The following is a 15695-nucleotide window of genomic DNA, read 5'->3' as shown; positions in this document are numbered from 1 at the left end:
TAAAGGCTTCAAATGTGTAGGTGGTCTATACAGGACAGGCTGTAATTACTGAAGCCCCGCCCCCCTCCCGAACACAAGGTCACACAGGTATGACAGTGGACCTGGGTGCTGAAAGTGCATCACTGCTCACCAGCAGTGTTATAGCAGTGTTTAACACATCGAATGGCCATACTTGGTGACCATTGCTCTTATCAGCGCAACATAGGACTAGTTGTGAAGGCCGCGTAGCGGCCTGAAAATCTAATACTATATACAAATACGAAACAATACAAAACAAAGCTCATTTCAAACTAAAATGGTCATTTTTATAGCATTCTTGAAAGAAGGCTGTATCCATCATGGCCACATAAAACCTTAAACCTTGGCAACATTGTTTCCCAAACTTAGTGGGAATCTACTTTGCATGACATGGACCAATTCTCATCTCCCAATAACTCCCATGCCACTCGGTCTATATCCATACACAGCAGACTAGGCTTGAGTTTTCTTTTTTACGAGTTTCCCCATAAAACGAAAACCATCAAATGAGACTCATCATGAATGAGTCAAACAAACCCGCCGCCTTGTTGCATAATACCTTTTTTTCCCCTCCCTTCTTTCTCTTTTTCATTTAATGTGGCTTTTCTACGGCCTCTCCACTAGAGTGCGTATTGTGTGCAGCAGCACTGAGCAGCATACAGCGTGCCCAAACGTGCATTATGCTGCTCTCTGCTCCAAAAAGGAGTGGATTGCGGCGGAAACTACTAACCCACAGCAGGGGAGACTTTTAGAGAGAGAGAGAGAGAGAGAGAGAGAGAGAGAGAGAGAGAGAGAGAGAGAGAGAGAGAGAGAGAGAGAGAGAGAGAGAGAGAGAGAGAGAGATGGGAGAAGAAGAGGAGCGGCAGTCTCTCCTCCTCCTCCTGACACTTCATTGTTACATCGCTAACAACAGCAGCGAGTCGACTCCTCCAGACAGACAGACAGACAGACAGACAGACAGACAGACAGACAGACAGACAGACAGACAGACAGACAGACAGACAGACAGACAGACAGACAGACAGACAGACAGACAGACAGACAGACAGACAGACAGAGGTGATAAACTGACATTATAAACTAGTGAGTGCAGCTCTCTTGTGTGAACTAGTGGACGATAAGAAAATGGGAGCGGATCGCGCGGTTCCGTGAAGTATATGAATAGAAGTGGACTGTCCAACTCTTCACTCTCTCTTATACACCATGGTCAAGGTAAGAAGACGTTATTACATCATGAGAGTGTTAGAACACGGTTATAACGGTTAGCTGTAACCGTTATACAGAGCGGTACTTTGTATCCAGTAGTTCAGTTCGGACACACCGCTGGTCAGATCACATTTCACATTGAGCTGGCTCTGGGCAGTGTTGGAAGAAGTACTCTTTTCCCCCCTTTTTTTTTTTACTTAAGTAAAAGTATTAATACTGCAACGTAGAAATACTGTGTTACAAGTAAAAGTCAGGAATTTCAAAATGTACTCGAGTAAAAAAGTACAAAAGTGTTGGCATCAACATATACTTAAAGTACCAAAAGTAAAAGTACTCGTCATGCAGAATGTCCCATTTCACAAGTTTTCAAAAATGAAAATCTTTTTAAAATAGCAGATCTACAAGCTTGATGCATTGTGAGCTTGTAGATCGGCTATTTTCAAAAGGCCGAAATGTCTATATCTGAAGTGGTTAATGTATTGTTTTTGTAATAATAATCAAAATGTACAAAGTAACTAGTAACTAAGGTTGTCAAATAATTGTAGTGGCGTAAAAGATACAATATTTGCCTCTGAGATGTAGAGTAGAAGTAAAAGTAGCCTACTGAAAATTGGAAATACTCCAGTAAAGTAAAAGTTCCTCAAAAGTGTACTTAAAGTGCAGTACTTGAGTAAATGTACCTAGTTACTTTACACCACTGCCAGTAGCAGTAGTTCGGACACCGCTGCACAGAGCTCTCTGGATCAGATCACATTTCACATTGAGCAGGCTCTGACTGAGCAGCGGTGGAATGAAGTATACTCAGATATTTATTTTACTTGAGTAAAAGTAGCAAATATAGCCTACCACAATGTAGAAATACTTTGTTACAAGTACAAATGTCTGTGTTCAAAACGTTACTTGAGTAAAAGTGCAAAAGTATTTTACTTGTCTTCTGGAACGCAAACTGCATAGGCAGTGTTGCCAGATTCTGCGAGAGAAATAAGCAACCAGGTACCTATATGAAAACAAGCCCAAAAGAAGCGACTATATACAGGACACATGAGCACTTTAAACGTATCTGCATTGGCTATTTGAAAATAGCAAGCTCACGCGTCGTGAGCTTGTAGATCTGCTATTTTCAAAACAATCTTATATATATTATTATTCTATTTTGATGGATGGGCGGCAGGACAAATACATATTAATTTGGGTGTCCTTGACATGAAAATATTTGAGAACCACTGGTTTAAACAACATAAGGAAACATAAACAAGCCCAAAGAAACTGCAACCCAAGCCGCAACTTCTAGCGACTTTTCAAAAAAATACAAAGCCCAAAGTGGCTTATAATAAGCAGACCTGGCAACACTGACTGTCGACCTGATAACTTGTGTTGATGGAGTGACATGTGGAGCTGTGATTGACATGCGGAAAGGGGCGGGACGGGGGGATGATGCGGAGACCAACACACACACACACACACACACACACACACACACACACACACACACACACACACACGCGCACACACACACACACACACACACACACACACACACACACACACACACACACACACACACACACACACACACACACACACACACACACACACACACACACACACACACACACACACACACACACACACTGCCACGGCTGCAAAAAGAAACCTGATCTGCATAGGTAGGCTTCTCTTGTCTGTGTCTGCCCGCCTCTAAAAAGTCCTGCTGGGGGGGGGGGGGGGGGGCTGACTGTATGTCTGTGTGCTTCTTGTATGTCTGTGTACAAACATGTTGTTTGTTTGTTTTAATCAAAATGACAGTGGTGGAAAAAGTACAATTTTTTAAAACTTTAGTAAAAGTCTCAATATGTAGAAATACTCTGTTACAAGTGAAAGTCCGGAATTCAAAATGTACTTAAGTAAATTTACTTAGTTACTTTCCACCACTGGTTTTAATGAAATTATAAGGCGTGTTTTAAGTTAACCCATGCAGGGTCTGTGGATAATGAACAGCTGCGCAGTCTACTATCTCACGCTTTATAGTGACATTTAGTGTGACTGTGCAGTGTGCACACCTTTGCTGTGGACTGTGGTGCCATCAAGCTCTCTCTCTCTCTCTCTCTCTCTCTCTCTCTCTCTCTCTCTCTCTCTCTCTCTCTCTCTCTCTCTCCTATAGCTAATAATAAGCCATATAATAACAACATTATCTCCCTATTCAGTAAAGGGGAAAAAAGTTAACTGTAGTGTCATAACATTTAATTGAAATACATTTTGTTGATCATGACCAGTGGTGGAAAAAGTACTCAAATGTTTTATTTAAGTAAAAGTATCAATACCACAATGGATTCCACATTGCTGTCAATTCATATAAATTATATAAATAAAAAAGTATGAGATTATTTAAAGTGAGAAAATCATAATATTGTCCATTCCTCAAGTTTGTAATTTAACAGTGAATCGTTGTGGGAGGCCATTTAACAAGTTATACTTTTATTGTTGGTAATATTGTGTTTGTTTTGTTCCCTTTTCTTCAGAACTGTCTATGCACTGTTTATGCAAATACAATACTCTAATCCAAAGGGAACATGTCCACACAGTATCTAGATCACAATCTAGATGGAGTGCATCAGCTATCTGCCTGCATCAGTTCTTTTAGGTGAAAGCATTCTTCAGTGATAAATAACTCGTGATTTCTTGGACACAGATCAGTGGTGGACAGTAACTAAGTACATTTACTTGAGTAGGCCTACTGTACTAAAACAAAATCAAGCACATGACTTGCACATTGATACTTTTACTTAAGTAAAACATGTGAGTACTTTCTCCACCACTGTTGAGTATTATGCTTTGTCTACCACTGACACACAGACACACTAGATTCAGATGTCAAAAGGAACCCAGAAAGTGAGATGGTTATCAGGGTGGGACTTCAAAGGCCACTGTGCCAATTGGCCTCTATAAAGGGGCTTTGCCGCTCTAACTGCTGTTGCCATTTTGCTAATTACTGTGGTTAGAGAACGTGTCTTGATTTGAAGCCGGTGTTAACAGCAGATTGGTGTTAACTGAGATTTATTGGTGAAAGGTTTGGGAGGCACACCTGGTGTTGAAAGTTCACGATCCCCTTTAAAGAACAGATGGAGCAATATAATAGGTGAAGAAGGAGAGATTGAGAGAGATAGAGAGACAAGGCTACAAAGCCAAATGGAGGGGGGATTCTGACAAGATAACTAGAGTGACTTGATATCCTCCTATAATTTGCCAATGCTCGGTTACGGGGCTGCCCAGCTGTGGGATGGCCCCGCAAGCTATGGGACGAACCCCGCGAGCTATGGGACGAACAAAAATATCTACACAGCGCCTCGCAAAGCGAGGCGTTGTGTAGATATTTTTTTCATTGATGCAGTAATGTCTTTTTTATTTTCCTTCCTTCTTAAAAAAATAAATAAAAAGGAATTAAAAAAGGTGTCAAAAGTCCTTAAATTGTCACTTCACTGTCATCATGGGGACCCCCCCAAAATCATGTGGGGACCCCCCTGGGGGTCCCAACCCACAGGTTGAGTACCACTGGTCTAGTGGGTACATTATGGCTTGGGTGTGGTTTCTTGACAAGGCAGACGTTTTTGACTTTTTATGGCCTTATACTGCAGCTTGCGTGAGGGGAGACAGACTTGTAAACATTGGGGTTGGATGGATGATGATGATATCCTATAGGAACCTTCTTCACCGACGATGAAGTCATTATTTTTATAAGAGCAAATGAGGTAACAAGAAAAGCGGAAATGAGAGTTCTGCCGGTGCCTTGAAAACAATGGAAGATTAACCACTTGAGTCCCTCAGTGCTTTATGCCATTAAAGCCGGGAACGCATCTGTGTCAGTTTTTAGATTTCTTTGGCTATTCAAAAATAGCAGATCTACAAGCTCATAGCGCGGCACCGAGTGCCGCGCTATGAGCTTGTAGATCTACTATTTTTGAAAAATCAAGAAAATTTGTGCAAATCTTTGAATATATATATATTTTTTATAAGCAATTTTTTTTTACTCAAATCTTTGCTTCTGGGGATTCTACAAATGTCTCCTTAATCCTAATCTTATGTTGCTATAATATCAGTGGTTCTCAAACTTTTTCATGTCAAGGACCCCCAAAATGATATGTATTTGGCCACGGACCCCCATCTCAAAATATGTTGTTCCAGGGACCCCCCACAAAGATTTGAGTTACAAATGTTCGCTTTAAAGATATATTCAAAGATTTGCAAAAAGTTTCAAGATTTTTCAAAAATAGCAGATCTACAAGCTCATAGCGTGGCACTCAGTGCCGCCACGCTATGAGCTTGTAGATCTGCTATTTTTGAATAGCCAAAGTATAAGATAATGGTTAAAGAGGTTAAAATCTAAAATGATAGATGCTTTCCCGGTCTCAATGGGTTATACCAGTGTCTTTTCCGTTTTCACTCTACAGTAAATATCTTCGCTGTGAACGCTTGTCATCTGCAATTTTCTGCTGAGGTTTAAGTGGGTTTATGGTGCAAATCGTATTATCTTATCTTATAGTTTTGTAAATTTGAACTTTCAAAGTTGTTCAAATGATGAATGAACAACATTTCACGTTTGGAACAAAATGCTACATTTTAAAGAGAGACCAGGATGTTGTCTCAGCTCCCTGTTAAGATGTTTATGCATTCCAAAGGAAGAATGGTTTGCTTGATAAGAGCATGGCAGCGAGATAGCCCTAAATCTCATTAAGCTTTATTTAGGAGGTTATGTATTGTTTGTACTTGATGTTACAGTCATACGAGGCGGTCATGCCCATTCACGTGGAGGTCAAAGCGAACTCAAATGACTCAGGTTTTTAAAACAAAACATGCTCGCTCGCACGCACACACACACACACACACACACACACACACACACACACACACACACACACACACACACACACACACACACACACACACACACACACACACACACACACACACACACACACACACACACACACACACACACACACACACACACTGGTAGCCTATGTCGCTATACCCAATGGAATGGAATGAAAATTACAACCACCATCCTTTATAACAGCTGCAAAATTAAGTGGGGGTGAATGAATAAAACATTACACATTGCAAGACTTTTTAGAAGTAAATTACCTTGTTACAGTTGCAACGGTCAAAGCCAAAGCACTGCACAAAACAAATCAGCAACTCCCTTTGATTAGACTTTGATCTTTGGAATGGGAATCTGCTCACATGTTGAACTTCAAGGAGTATACACACACACAACTACATAACATATTACATAACTACTCTGTATAAAGTGTACTGTATAAAGCTTTAGTCTGAAAAAAGCTTTCATTTTTCTTACAAAGCTTTACAAATCCTTACTGGTGAAAATATATTTCCCTCTCTTATCATGATACACATTTTCCTTTTTTTAGGGTGAGATTTGTGCATTGAAAATCAACATCAAATGCATATATATATTTTTTAATGTGTTACTAATTTGCATAATAAGGAAGTGTTTTTTTCTGTCTCAAGTTTTTACAATGAGTTCTGTAACTTTTGTACAGTATGTTATTAGAGTGCTCTACTTAAGTGCACTGCACTTATGTTGAATTGTGTCTTCAAAGATGATACAAACATCCCAAAATACTTAATAGCAGTGGAGGCATTTTTTATTTATTCTCTGAACTGTAAAAACTCTCTGAGTTAAATTAACACTGAGGATTTTGGTTCTCAAATGGGGTCCGGGGACCGCCAGGGGTCCTTTGGGGGGTACCAGGGGGTCCCCAGCAAAATGTGTTAATATAGCATCACAATAATTTTAACCTTTTATACTTTGGCTATTCAAAAATAGCAGATATACAAGCTCATAGCGCGGCACTGAGTGCCGTGCTATGAGCTTGTAGATCTGCTATTTTTGAAAAATCTTGAATATTTGAATATGTATTTTTAAGCGAACATTTGTAACTCAAAGTTTTGCTTCTGGGGGGTCTCTGGAACAACATATTTGAGATGGGGGTCCACGGCCAATTACATAATCTTTTTGGGGGTCCTTGGCATGAAAATGTTTGTGAACCACTGGTGTAGATGATTGACTCAGACAGACGACAGATACAGCACATCATTTGTAAAAGGTACTTACTGTGTTGTGGCTGTAATAAGTTGTAATACTGTAAGTAAACGTTGTAGTAAAACTGACTTATATTGTGAAAAAACAAAAGGACAAAAAGCACATTTCCCATTGAAAATATAACACAGCTCATACTGTTTCAGAATGTATTGTGAATGTAAAACCTCATTTCTACATTCTAAACATGGGCCTTTAATTATTAATTTTGTGCCAAGTCATGCCTCGGTTATAGGCTTAACCGTGCCTGCTTAGTTTCACAGAGTTACACAATGATAACCTCTGACCAAATTGTGCGTGTGTGTTTAGGAGTATATCTGATCTATTACAGTGCTCCTAATGTGTTTGATAAGCTTGTGTAACAGCAGATTAGGTGAGACACGCATATTCAAGGGAAACTAACCGTACAAGTGCACGTATATTCTCAGACGGCTGGCTGTCGACATTTACGATATTTTACAGTTGTTGAAGGGCCTGGTGACGGCTGTGAATAGAGGTACAGTACTATAATAGATATGCTGTTGTGTTGTGAATGGTTTTGCGCTTGTTTTAACGTAGATATTAGTTTAAATTGCTCTCTAATGAGCATGTATTTAGCCTGCTTCTCTCTGAGATTAGCTGCTCATAACTTGCGTTCTGACATGGTTTATCCAAAAGCATTCATTTGATCGCATTTACTGGTTACATTCTAGAGAGGATTTCTTCCTGTGGTTTGCAGCGATGCAGTAACTGAGCTTTAGCTGGTAAATAAGAGTGAGTCTATGTTTCCATGATGAGTAGTTCTGGCTGAGTCTAGCTGAACGCACCTAGAGGTCCAAGCCAGGCCTCATTAATCAGTTGCTGAAGATATGTTTTATCTTGTTTTACCTGCTTTGTCATTGCATTGTGCACAATTAGAATGTGCAAATGAAGTCTTTGATCAAGGATCAAAGAATCCCCCCCTCCCTCCCCTGGGGGGAGAAATTAGAGCCGCTCAAGTCAAGTTGCATGATTTACATAAAACAAAAAAAGTCCTTACAGAAAAGAGGTTGAACAAAGAGCTTAAAGATGATGTTTCACATGGGAACATTATTCTCCAATTTCCCCTAAAACGGCAAATGAGAGGAGACCTTAAGCTGGGCAGATGAAGGTTAGTGATTTTGATGTGGAATGTTACTAAGTGGAGTGCAGGGGGGCGAGCAGTGTACATGGATTAAGCTCAAAATGTAACTTACTGTAGCTGTACAGGAGTTTAGACTTTGTGATTTTGGTGCAGGAGCACGTCAACATGGATGTTAAAAAAGACATGCAAAGCCGTTATCTTGGACACTTATTAAGCGTCGCTCCGATTCTCTTTCAGTTACGTCATCAGTCTGTATGGTCTGTAGCTTATGGTCCATGATATGGTCCATATATTTTCGAACCATTATACCTCCGTATTGAAGCATTGTATTCATGGAATAGCCTCATACGCCTATGACATATGAAACAATTTCTACGTTTCTTAAAATAAACTAATGTTTGTTTTGTTTTGTGGCTGAGTTTTTCCCGCAGATTTCTTTACAGCCTTAAAGGTTGTAAAAATTCACTCTAGACTTTAATTGGCCTCATAAACCTTCAAACATCAAATGAGAAAAAGAAAGGACTGCAGTTACTTTTTTTCCCATGACAGAAGCCATATACTGTCTAGCAGTGGTGGAAAAAGTACTCACATTTCTTACTCAAGTACAAATATCAATACTGCAATGTAGAAATACTCTGTTACAAGTAAAAGTCCGGAATTCAAAATTTACAAAAAAGTAAAAGTACAAAAGTATTGGTATCAAAATGTACTTAAAGTACCGAAAGTAGAAAGTACTCATTATGCAGAATGTCCCGTTTCACAAGGCAGCATATGTTTAAACTGTATCAAATCTTTTGAACATAGCAGATCTACAAGCTTGCGACGCATTGTGAGCTTGTAGATCGGCTATTTTCAAATGGCCAAAATGTATATACAGTATGAGGTATTATAAGTAGGTTGCTTTGAAATAACAATCAAAATCTACAAAGTAACTAATAACTAAAGTTGTCAAAAACATTTAGTGGAGTAAAAGTATAATATTTGCCTCTGAGATGTAGCGGAGTATAAGTAAAAGTATTGAAAATTGTAAATACTTAAGAGAGGAAAAAATTAAAATACCTCAAAATTGTACTTGAGTACAGTACTTGAGTACATGTACTTAGTTACTTTATTACCACTGCTGTCTAGGTCCACATAGCCTGAAGCTGATCTTCTGCCATGTTAAGTACCATAAAGCTCTGTCCTGTCTTGTGTTAGTCTCGCGAGTCAGACGGTTGCCTCCCACAATTTTCAAACGCTTCCATCTTGGAGTCTGGAGCACCCCCCCCCCCACCCCCCCACACACACACACACACACGCACGCATGCACGCACGCACGCATGCACGCACGCACGCACGCACGCACGCACGCACGCACGCACTCGCGCGCACGCACGCACACACACACACACACACACACACACACACACACACACACACACACACACACACACACACGCGCACGTCTTTGCAGTCACATAGATATTTCCTACTGTAAATCTAAATAGTCGAAGCATATATAGTTTGCTGCTTTGCAGAAATGGGAATTCAAGAATATGTTTTAAAGATATTTTAAAATAACGTAGAACGGAAATGACGATGGACAGATGACAGCTTCCTTTCTCTGCTTTCAGGAGGTTGTACTTCCAGACTACATAGCATTCAGGAGGTTGTACTTCCAGACTACATAGCATTCAGGAGGTTGTACTTCCAGACTACATAGCATTCAGGAGGTTGTACTTCCAGACTACATAGCATTCAGGAGGTTGTACTTCCAGACTACATAGCATTCAGGAGGTGTACTTACAGACTTTACATGAGATTGTGGAATAGTTAGTCTGGTTACGCGAAACGAGTCTTGTGTAGTTGTTCCCTGCTCTATACCTGTTGTGGTGCATTGTGAATTTTTTGAGTAAAAAAAACAAAATACATGCCCTGTTTCCCACCCCATTCCTCATAAATACGATATGTTTGTATCAACTATCTCTTCAGGATGTTGTTTCTTTACAAAATGTGTGTTTTTAGCCATGCTAGTGAAGGCCTTTTCTCCACTACACTAGCAAGTGCATCATGGGGATCTAAGGATGTTGGTCTGTCAGATCAAACCACTTTAGGTCATGTGGGGTGTAAGGAGGAGCAGCCGCTACGCCAGCTAGCGGGGCTTCAGGACTCTTGTTCTGGGGAGATCAGGCTAGCAGTGAACCTACATGAAATTGTAAATTCTTCACTGTTCTACCGCGGTTCTGGGGGCTTGGTTCAGAGTATGGGAAGCCATTGGCGACCCCCTCATTGGCTGGCCTTTAGCCAATAGGGAGAAAAGGGAGAAAGGGAGAAAGTGACGACTAGTTGCAGCATCTGTTTTGACAGCTTTGCCAAGCTGTAAAAATGAATGCATTGGTTAGTGGTGTAAAGTAACTAACTACATTTACTCGAGCACTGTACTTAAGTACAGTTTTGAGGTATTTTTACTTTACTGGATTATTTGATTTTTTTTGTACTTTTACTTCTACTCCACTACATCTCAGAGACAAATATTGTACTATTGTAATATTGTGCAATTATTTGAAAAATGTAGTTACTAGTTACTTTGTAGATTTTAATTATTATTACAAAACATACATAACCTCTTCACCCCGGCCATTTGAAAATAGTCGATCTACAACGCGTCACGATGCGACACGTTGTGAGCTTGTAGATCTGCTATTTTCAAAAGATTTTAATACATTTGATACATATTAACATTCTGCATAAAGAGTACTTTTACTTTTGGTACATTTTGATGCCAATACTTTTGTACTTTTACTCAAGTACATTTGGAATTCCGGACTTTCACTTGTATAACAGAGTATTTCTACATTGCAGTATTGATACTTGGAGCTTAAATGTACTTGTTACTTCCTCAGAACACAATGGCACACCTGATGTGGCTGGGCTTGTCTCTGGTGCTGGTGGTGGACGTCCATGCTGCTGGCACTCCAGTGAGGAACTGTCACCCTGCCTGCCACTGTGAGGTGGAGAGCTTCGGCCTGTTCGACAGCTTCAGCCTGACCAGGGTGGACTGCAGGGCGCTGGGGTCCGGCACCACCATGCCTATCCCCATACCTCTGGATACCGCTCACCTGGACCTGTCCTCCAACACCGTGGGCCCGCTCAGCGATGCCATGCTGACGGGTCCTGGCTACACCACCTTGGTCAGCTTGGATCTCAGTAGCGACCACATCACCCAGGTCTGTCTCATGGAGTATCACGCAGTAATTAAATGAAATTAAATTCGTGAAAATAGCAGATCTACATATTCGCATGTTGCATTGTTGCGACATGTGGTAAAAAAATAAAAAAAAAGTATAAACTTGCCCATACTAATGGACAATAAAATTATAGTAAATTTAAGACAACTTCATTAGTAATAAATAACTCAGACATGTGTCAAAAACAGGGTTACAGAACAATGAAAGAGGCAAATATAAGAACTAAACATGTTAGAACAAATTGGCTTAAAGTCTGTTTAAATGACAGAACAGACCTTCCCAGTTCCCACTAGGCCAATTCTTTGGATTGAGTGCTCCAAGAAAACCTGTGATGTGGGACTGATACTCTGATCTTTGGAATTGAATTAGTTGATATTAAAGCTGGTCAAAACCACAATGTTCTCCAGCTAAATGATGGATAGTTAGGAACCAAATGGACCCTTATGGCTCTGTAACTGTTAAATTAACATTGATTTTACGATATAAATTGGGGTCCGAGAGATATAAATGCCATTAAATCGGGGTCCGTAGCCTAATGCATGTCAAACTGGGGGTCCTTGAAATTGAAATGGTTGAGAATCACTTCTAGAGACGTAAAAATCTTCTCTTATTCGAGTCCCTGGCATATCTTTTGAAATGGGGGTCTGCGGGCTAATAAGTGTCAATTTGGGGGTCCTTGACGTGAAAAAGTTTGAGAACCACTGTACTAGACCATCTTCCTTAGTTATAGTCAGATTTTCCATGTAATTCTGCCATACAGTATATATGATTATACTTTTTAATATTGCAGTTTTCACCCAATACTGTACGTGGATGCCTCGGAACTCACTGATCCATTATTAATGACTTAATCTCTTTGCAGTGTCTTTTTTCCTCGCTTCTCCTCTTCAATGTGTTGTCCATTGTCCTCTTTCTGTTACCTCTTCTCCTTTTGTCATGTCTTTCTTTAACTCCATGTCCTCCTTGTCCTCCAATTTCCAGATAAGTCCAAAAGCCTTGTCCAAGCTTCGTTACCTGGAGACTCTCGACTTGAGCCACAATTCCCTAGAGAGCCTCCCACCCAGCTGCTTCTTTGGCCTCCCTCTGGCAGAGGTTGACCTCAGCCACAACCGCTTCCAGGAGTTTGACATGGACGCGTTCACCACCAAGGCTCACAGCGAGCCTGTCAGCGTGGATCTGTCTAACAACCTGCTAACATCGGTCTCCAGGACTCAGGCCGGAGGAGTCCTCCACGTCCAGAGCTTGACTCTGACAGGAAACAGGCTGACCGCCGTCCCCAGACTGGAAGCCGTTCCACTGAGATACCTAAACCTGGACGGGAACCCCATCGCCCGCATCGAAGAGGGGGCCTTCGCTTCACTGAAGGACCTGGTTCACTTGTCTCTCAGCAGTCTCCACGAGCTTCAGGAGATCCAACCCCACAGCTTCAAGGGCATGCAGAACCTTCAGGTATTGGATCTGTCCAACAATCCCAAGCTGAAGACGCTGAGCCCCATGGTGTTCAGTGGACTGGACTCCCTGCTGGAGCTGAACTTGTCCAACTCCGCAGTGACATCCTTGCCAAGTAACTTGCTGAGCCATTTGCCCAGCATAAAGGACATTACTCTGGGACACGGCATCCACTGCTGGAGGACTCGCAAACAGGGGCAGTTCCATTGGCAGCTCGGGCAGGTCACACACGATGACGTGCTGAGCTGTAACGTCAAGGGCATTGCGTCATGAGATTGTGCCTTGTTGAAGAAAAGGAGCGTAACAAACATTTCTGTGCCAGAACTGTGCTTTTTGTACTCTTGGAAGTATATGCAAACCATTTTTTGGGGGTTATTCCTGTCATTTTCATTATTGATCTTAAGGGGACACTATCATGCTTTTGTTTTGCATTTCTGTTAATTGCTGATGGTGGTCATAGTCTATTAGAGCAGGGGTCCTCAACAGGGGGTCCGGGACCCCTAGGGGGTCCTCAAAGGTACTGAGGTCCACCAAATCATTGTGTGATAGGAACTTGTTTTTTTACATTAATCGCTTGAACCCTAGCATCCCTATTCTAAGGACAACTTTAGCCAAAAATAGCTGATCTACAAGCTCACAACGCCTCACGCTGCAAGGCGTTGTGAGCTTGTAGATCAGCTATTGACGGTTTAAGTGGTTAAATGTCTGAAAATACACATTAACATATCATAATACACATAGTCCAACATCTATGAAAAGGTTTAATCTGCAACACAATTTCATGCAATATATATTGGGGGTCCCTGCTTCATCTCGCTCTCAGAGACGGGGTCCTTGGGCTGAAAATGTATTAGAGTATTCAACTGTTTGTTTTGGCCGTCTGTTTTGGCCTTTCTCAGTGTTCCTACATCCCATGATGCATTTTGCAGGCAAGCATCAGCTTGACATGCCCACACGGCCTATGGCCGCCATTACGTCAACATGATTCATATTATTTTTCCAAAGTCGAGATAGATATTTTGCTGAAGACGCTTGCAGCCACGGGGTAGCGACAAAAAAACAGGAACTAAGGGTTGTAGGTTTCAAAATAACTTTGACTTGACTCCAATGACATCACTGGAGTAAAGTTTTCAGCACAATGTCGGTGTCAGCGGTTTTTATGGCTGCTAATGTAACTTCAGCTCACAAAAAGAACATGGATAATGTGGAGGTCGTGATAGTGTCCCTTTAAAGGTTCTCTGTCCACATTTTGTTTTGTAAAGGATTCATGAAGCATTTGTTAACATTTAGGTAAGACTTGATTTAAATGAGAAGTTCTCAAAGTGTGTTTCATAAGGTAATGGTCTATGTAACACACAAACATTTCCTCAGCACCTTTTACAAGTCTTTGGTTGTGTTTACGGATGTTTAATGAATCCAAAAAGTGATACTGTGTGTGTACATGGAAAGTAAGTCCTTATTCAGTAACTATTTGTATTTTGCACTTTCATCCATGCATGTGGGATATTTAGTAGGTTGTGGCTTCTGAACCAGTGCTGGTACCCAGGTAAAAGCTCTGAACCGGGGGGTTTGAGGTCATGCAATATCGTTGGCTAACCTCCCTCCCAGATCACAGATAAACCTACAGTAACTCACCTTAACCCTTACCCTGACCTTAACCACACCAAACACATGCCTAAACACCATTTAATAACCGAATGCCTAAAACATAACCATGTGTAGCCTTGTACCTGAATGTGTAACGTAATGCCTAAATGCAACCTTATTAACGTTATGCTATACGTGTATTCAGGTCAGCTTCGCGCGACTATCATGAAACGCATTATGGGTAGATACCGCCCGGTTTAGGAGCCACTCCTTTATTATTCAACTCTTAGTTGACCCAAATCTCATGCGAAATGTAAATGCCTACTATTGCATTGATTGTGTTAGCCAAGGACACCGCTTTGGCACCACATAGCATCCATCCTTACTTTTAACCACTACAGGTTATGCTTGGTCTTCCAGAAATTGATACACAGTAAGCATTAGTATGTAATGACATGAATTGTTTTCCACTATCCATTGCCAAATAGACTATAAGTAATGTATTTACTACTGTTTGAAAGGTGCCATATACTTTTGACAAAGTCCAGTTATCAAACCTATATAAAGCAAGTCTTTTGCACACCTATAGTGCTTGCCAACGTGTTGTCACCACGGGGGGGCGTGGCATAGTAGCTGCAGACATACTGGTGGGGGGCAATGTTAAGTCAACCTGTTTATACCCCACAAAGATGTCCGCCGCTACCAAATGACACTTGTTCCCCTTCAGGATTTTTGGCACGCACTATACGGGCGACAGGTGCGTAAGGAGAAGACATACTGAAAGAAAACTTCAAGTGTAAAGAAGAGAAAAAAAAATGTAATGGGAAAATGGCGATTCCTTCTGTTTCAAACCCAGATGATGGAAATTGAACACCGGTCATATTGTGCACCATATTTTACATTTACTTTACAGTCATTTAGCAGACGATTTTATCCAAAGCAACTTACAATTGCATTCATACAAGTGCATTCAACATAGGTAGGCAAG

At 41.0% G+C, this 15695-nt stretch overlaps 1 protein-coding gene across 1 annotated transcript; it reads left to right on the top strand.

Annotated features, from left to right (window-relative positions):
- Positions 1–884: 884 nt before the first annotated feature.
- tsku (tsukushi small leucine rich proteoglycan homolog) lies at positions 885–13751 on the top strand. Its single transcript, XM_080428196.1, has 3 exons — positions 885–1230; positions 11327–11650; positions 12653–13751. The coding sequence occupies exons 1-3, from the start codon at positions 1222–1224 to the stop codon at positions 13391–13393; spliced, it is 1074 nt and encodes a 357-aa protein (XP_080284322.1). The 5' UTR covers positions 885–1221; the 3' UTR covers positions 13394–13751.
- The last annotated feature ends 1944 nt before the right edge of the window (positions 13752–15695 follow it).

This window comes from Gymnoscopelus braueri, assembly GCF_963280865.1.
Source record: "Gymnoscopelus braueri genome assembly, chromosome: 5".
NCBI lineage: Eukaryota > Metazoa > Chordata > Actinopteri > Myctophiformes > Myctophidae > Gymnoscopelus > Gymnoscopelus braueri.
Note: the sequence above shows the minus strand (reverse complement) of the source record. Positions and strands in the feature narration are given on the sequence as shown.

Bases quoted from the DNA above. Each gene is read 5' to 3' on its own strand.
- tsku (XM_080428196.1), top strand. The intron at 11,651-12,652 runs GTCTGTCTCATG...TCCAATTTCCAG, and splicing joins GTAGCGACCACATCACCCAG to ATAAGTCCAAAAGCCTTGTC.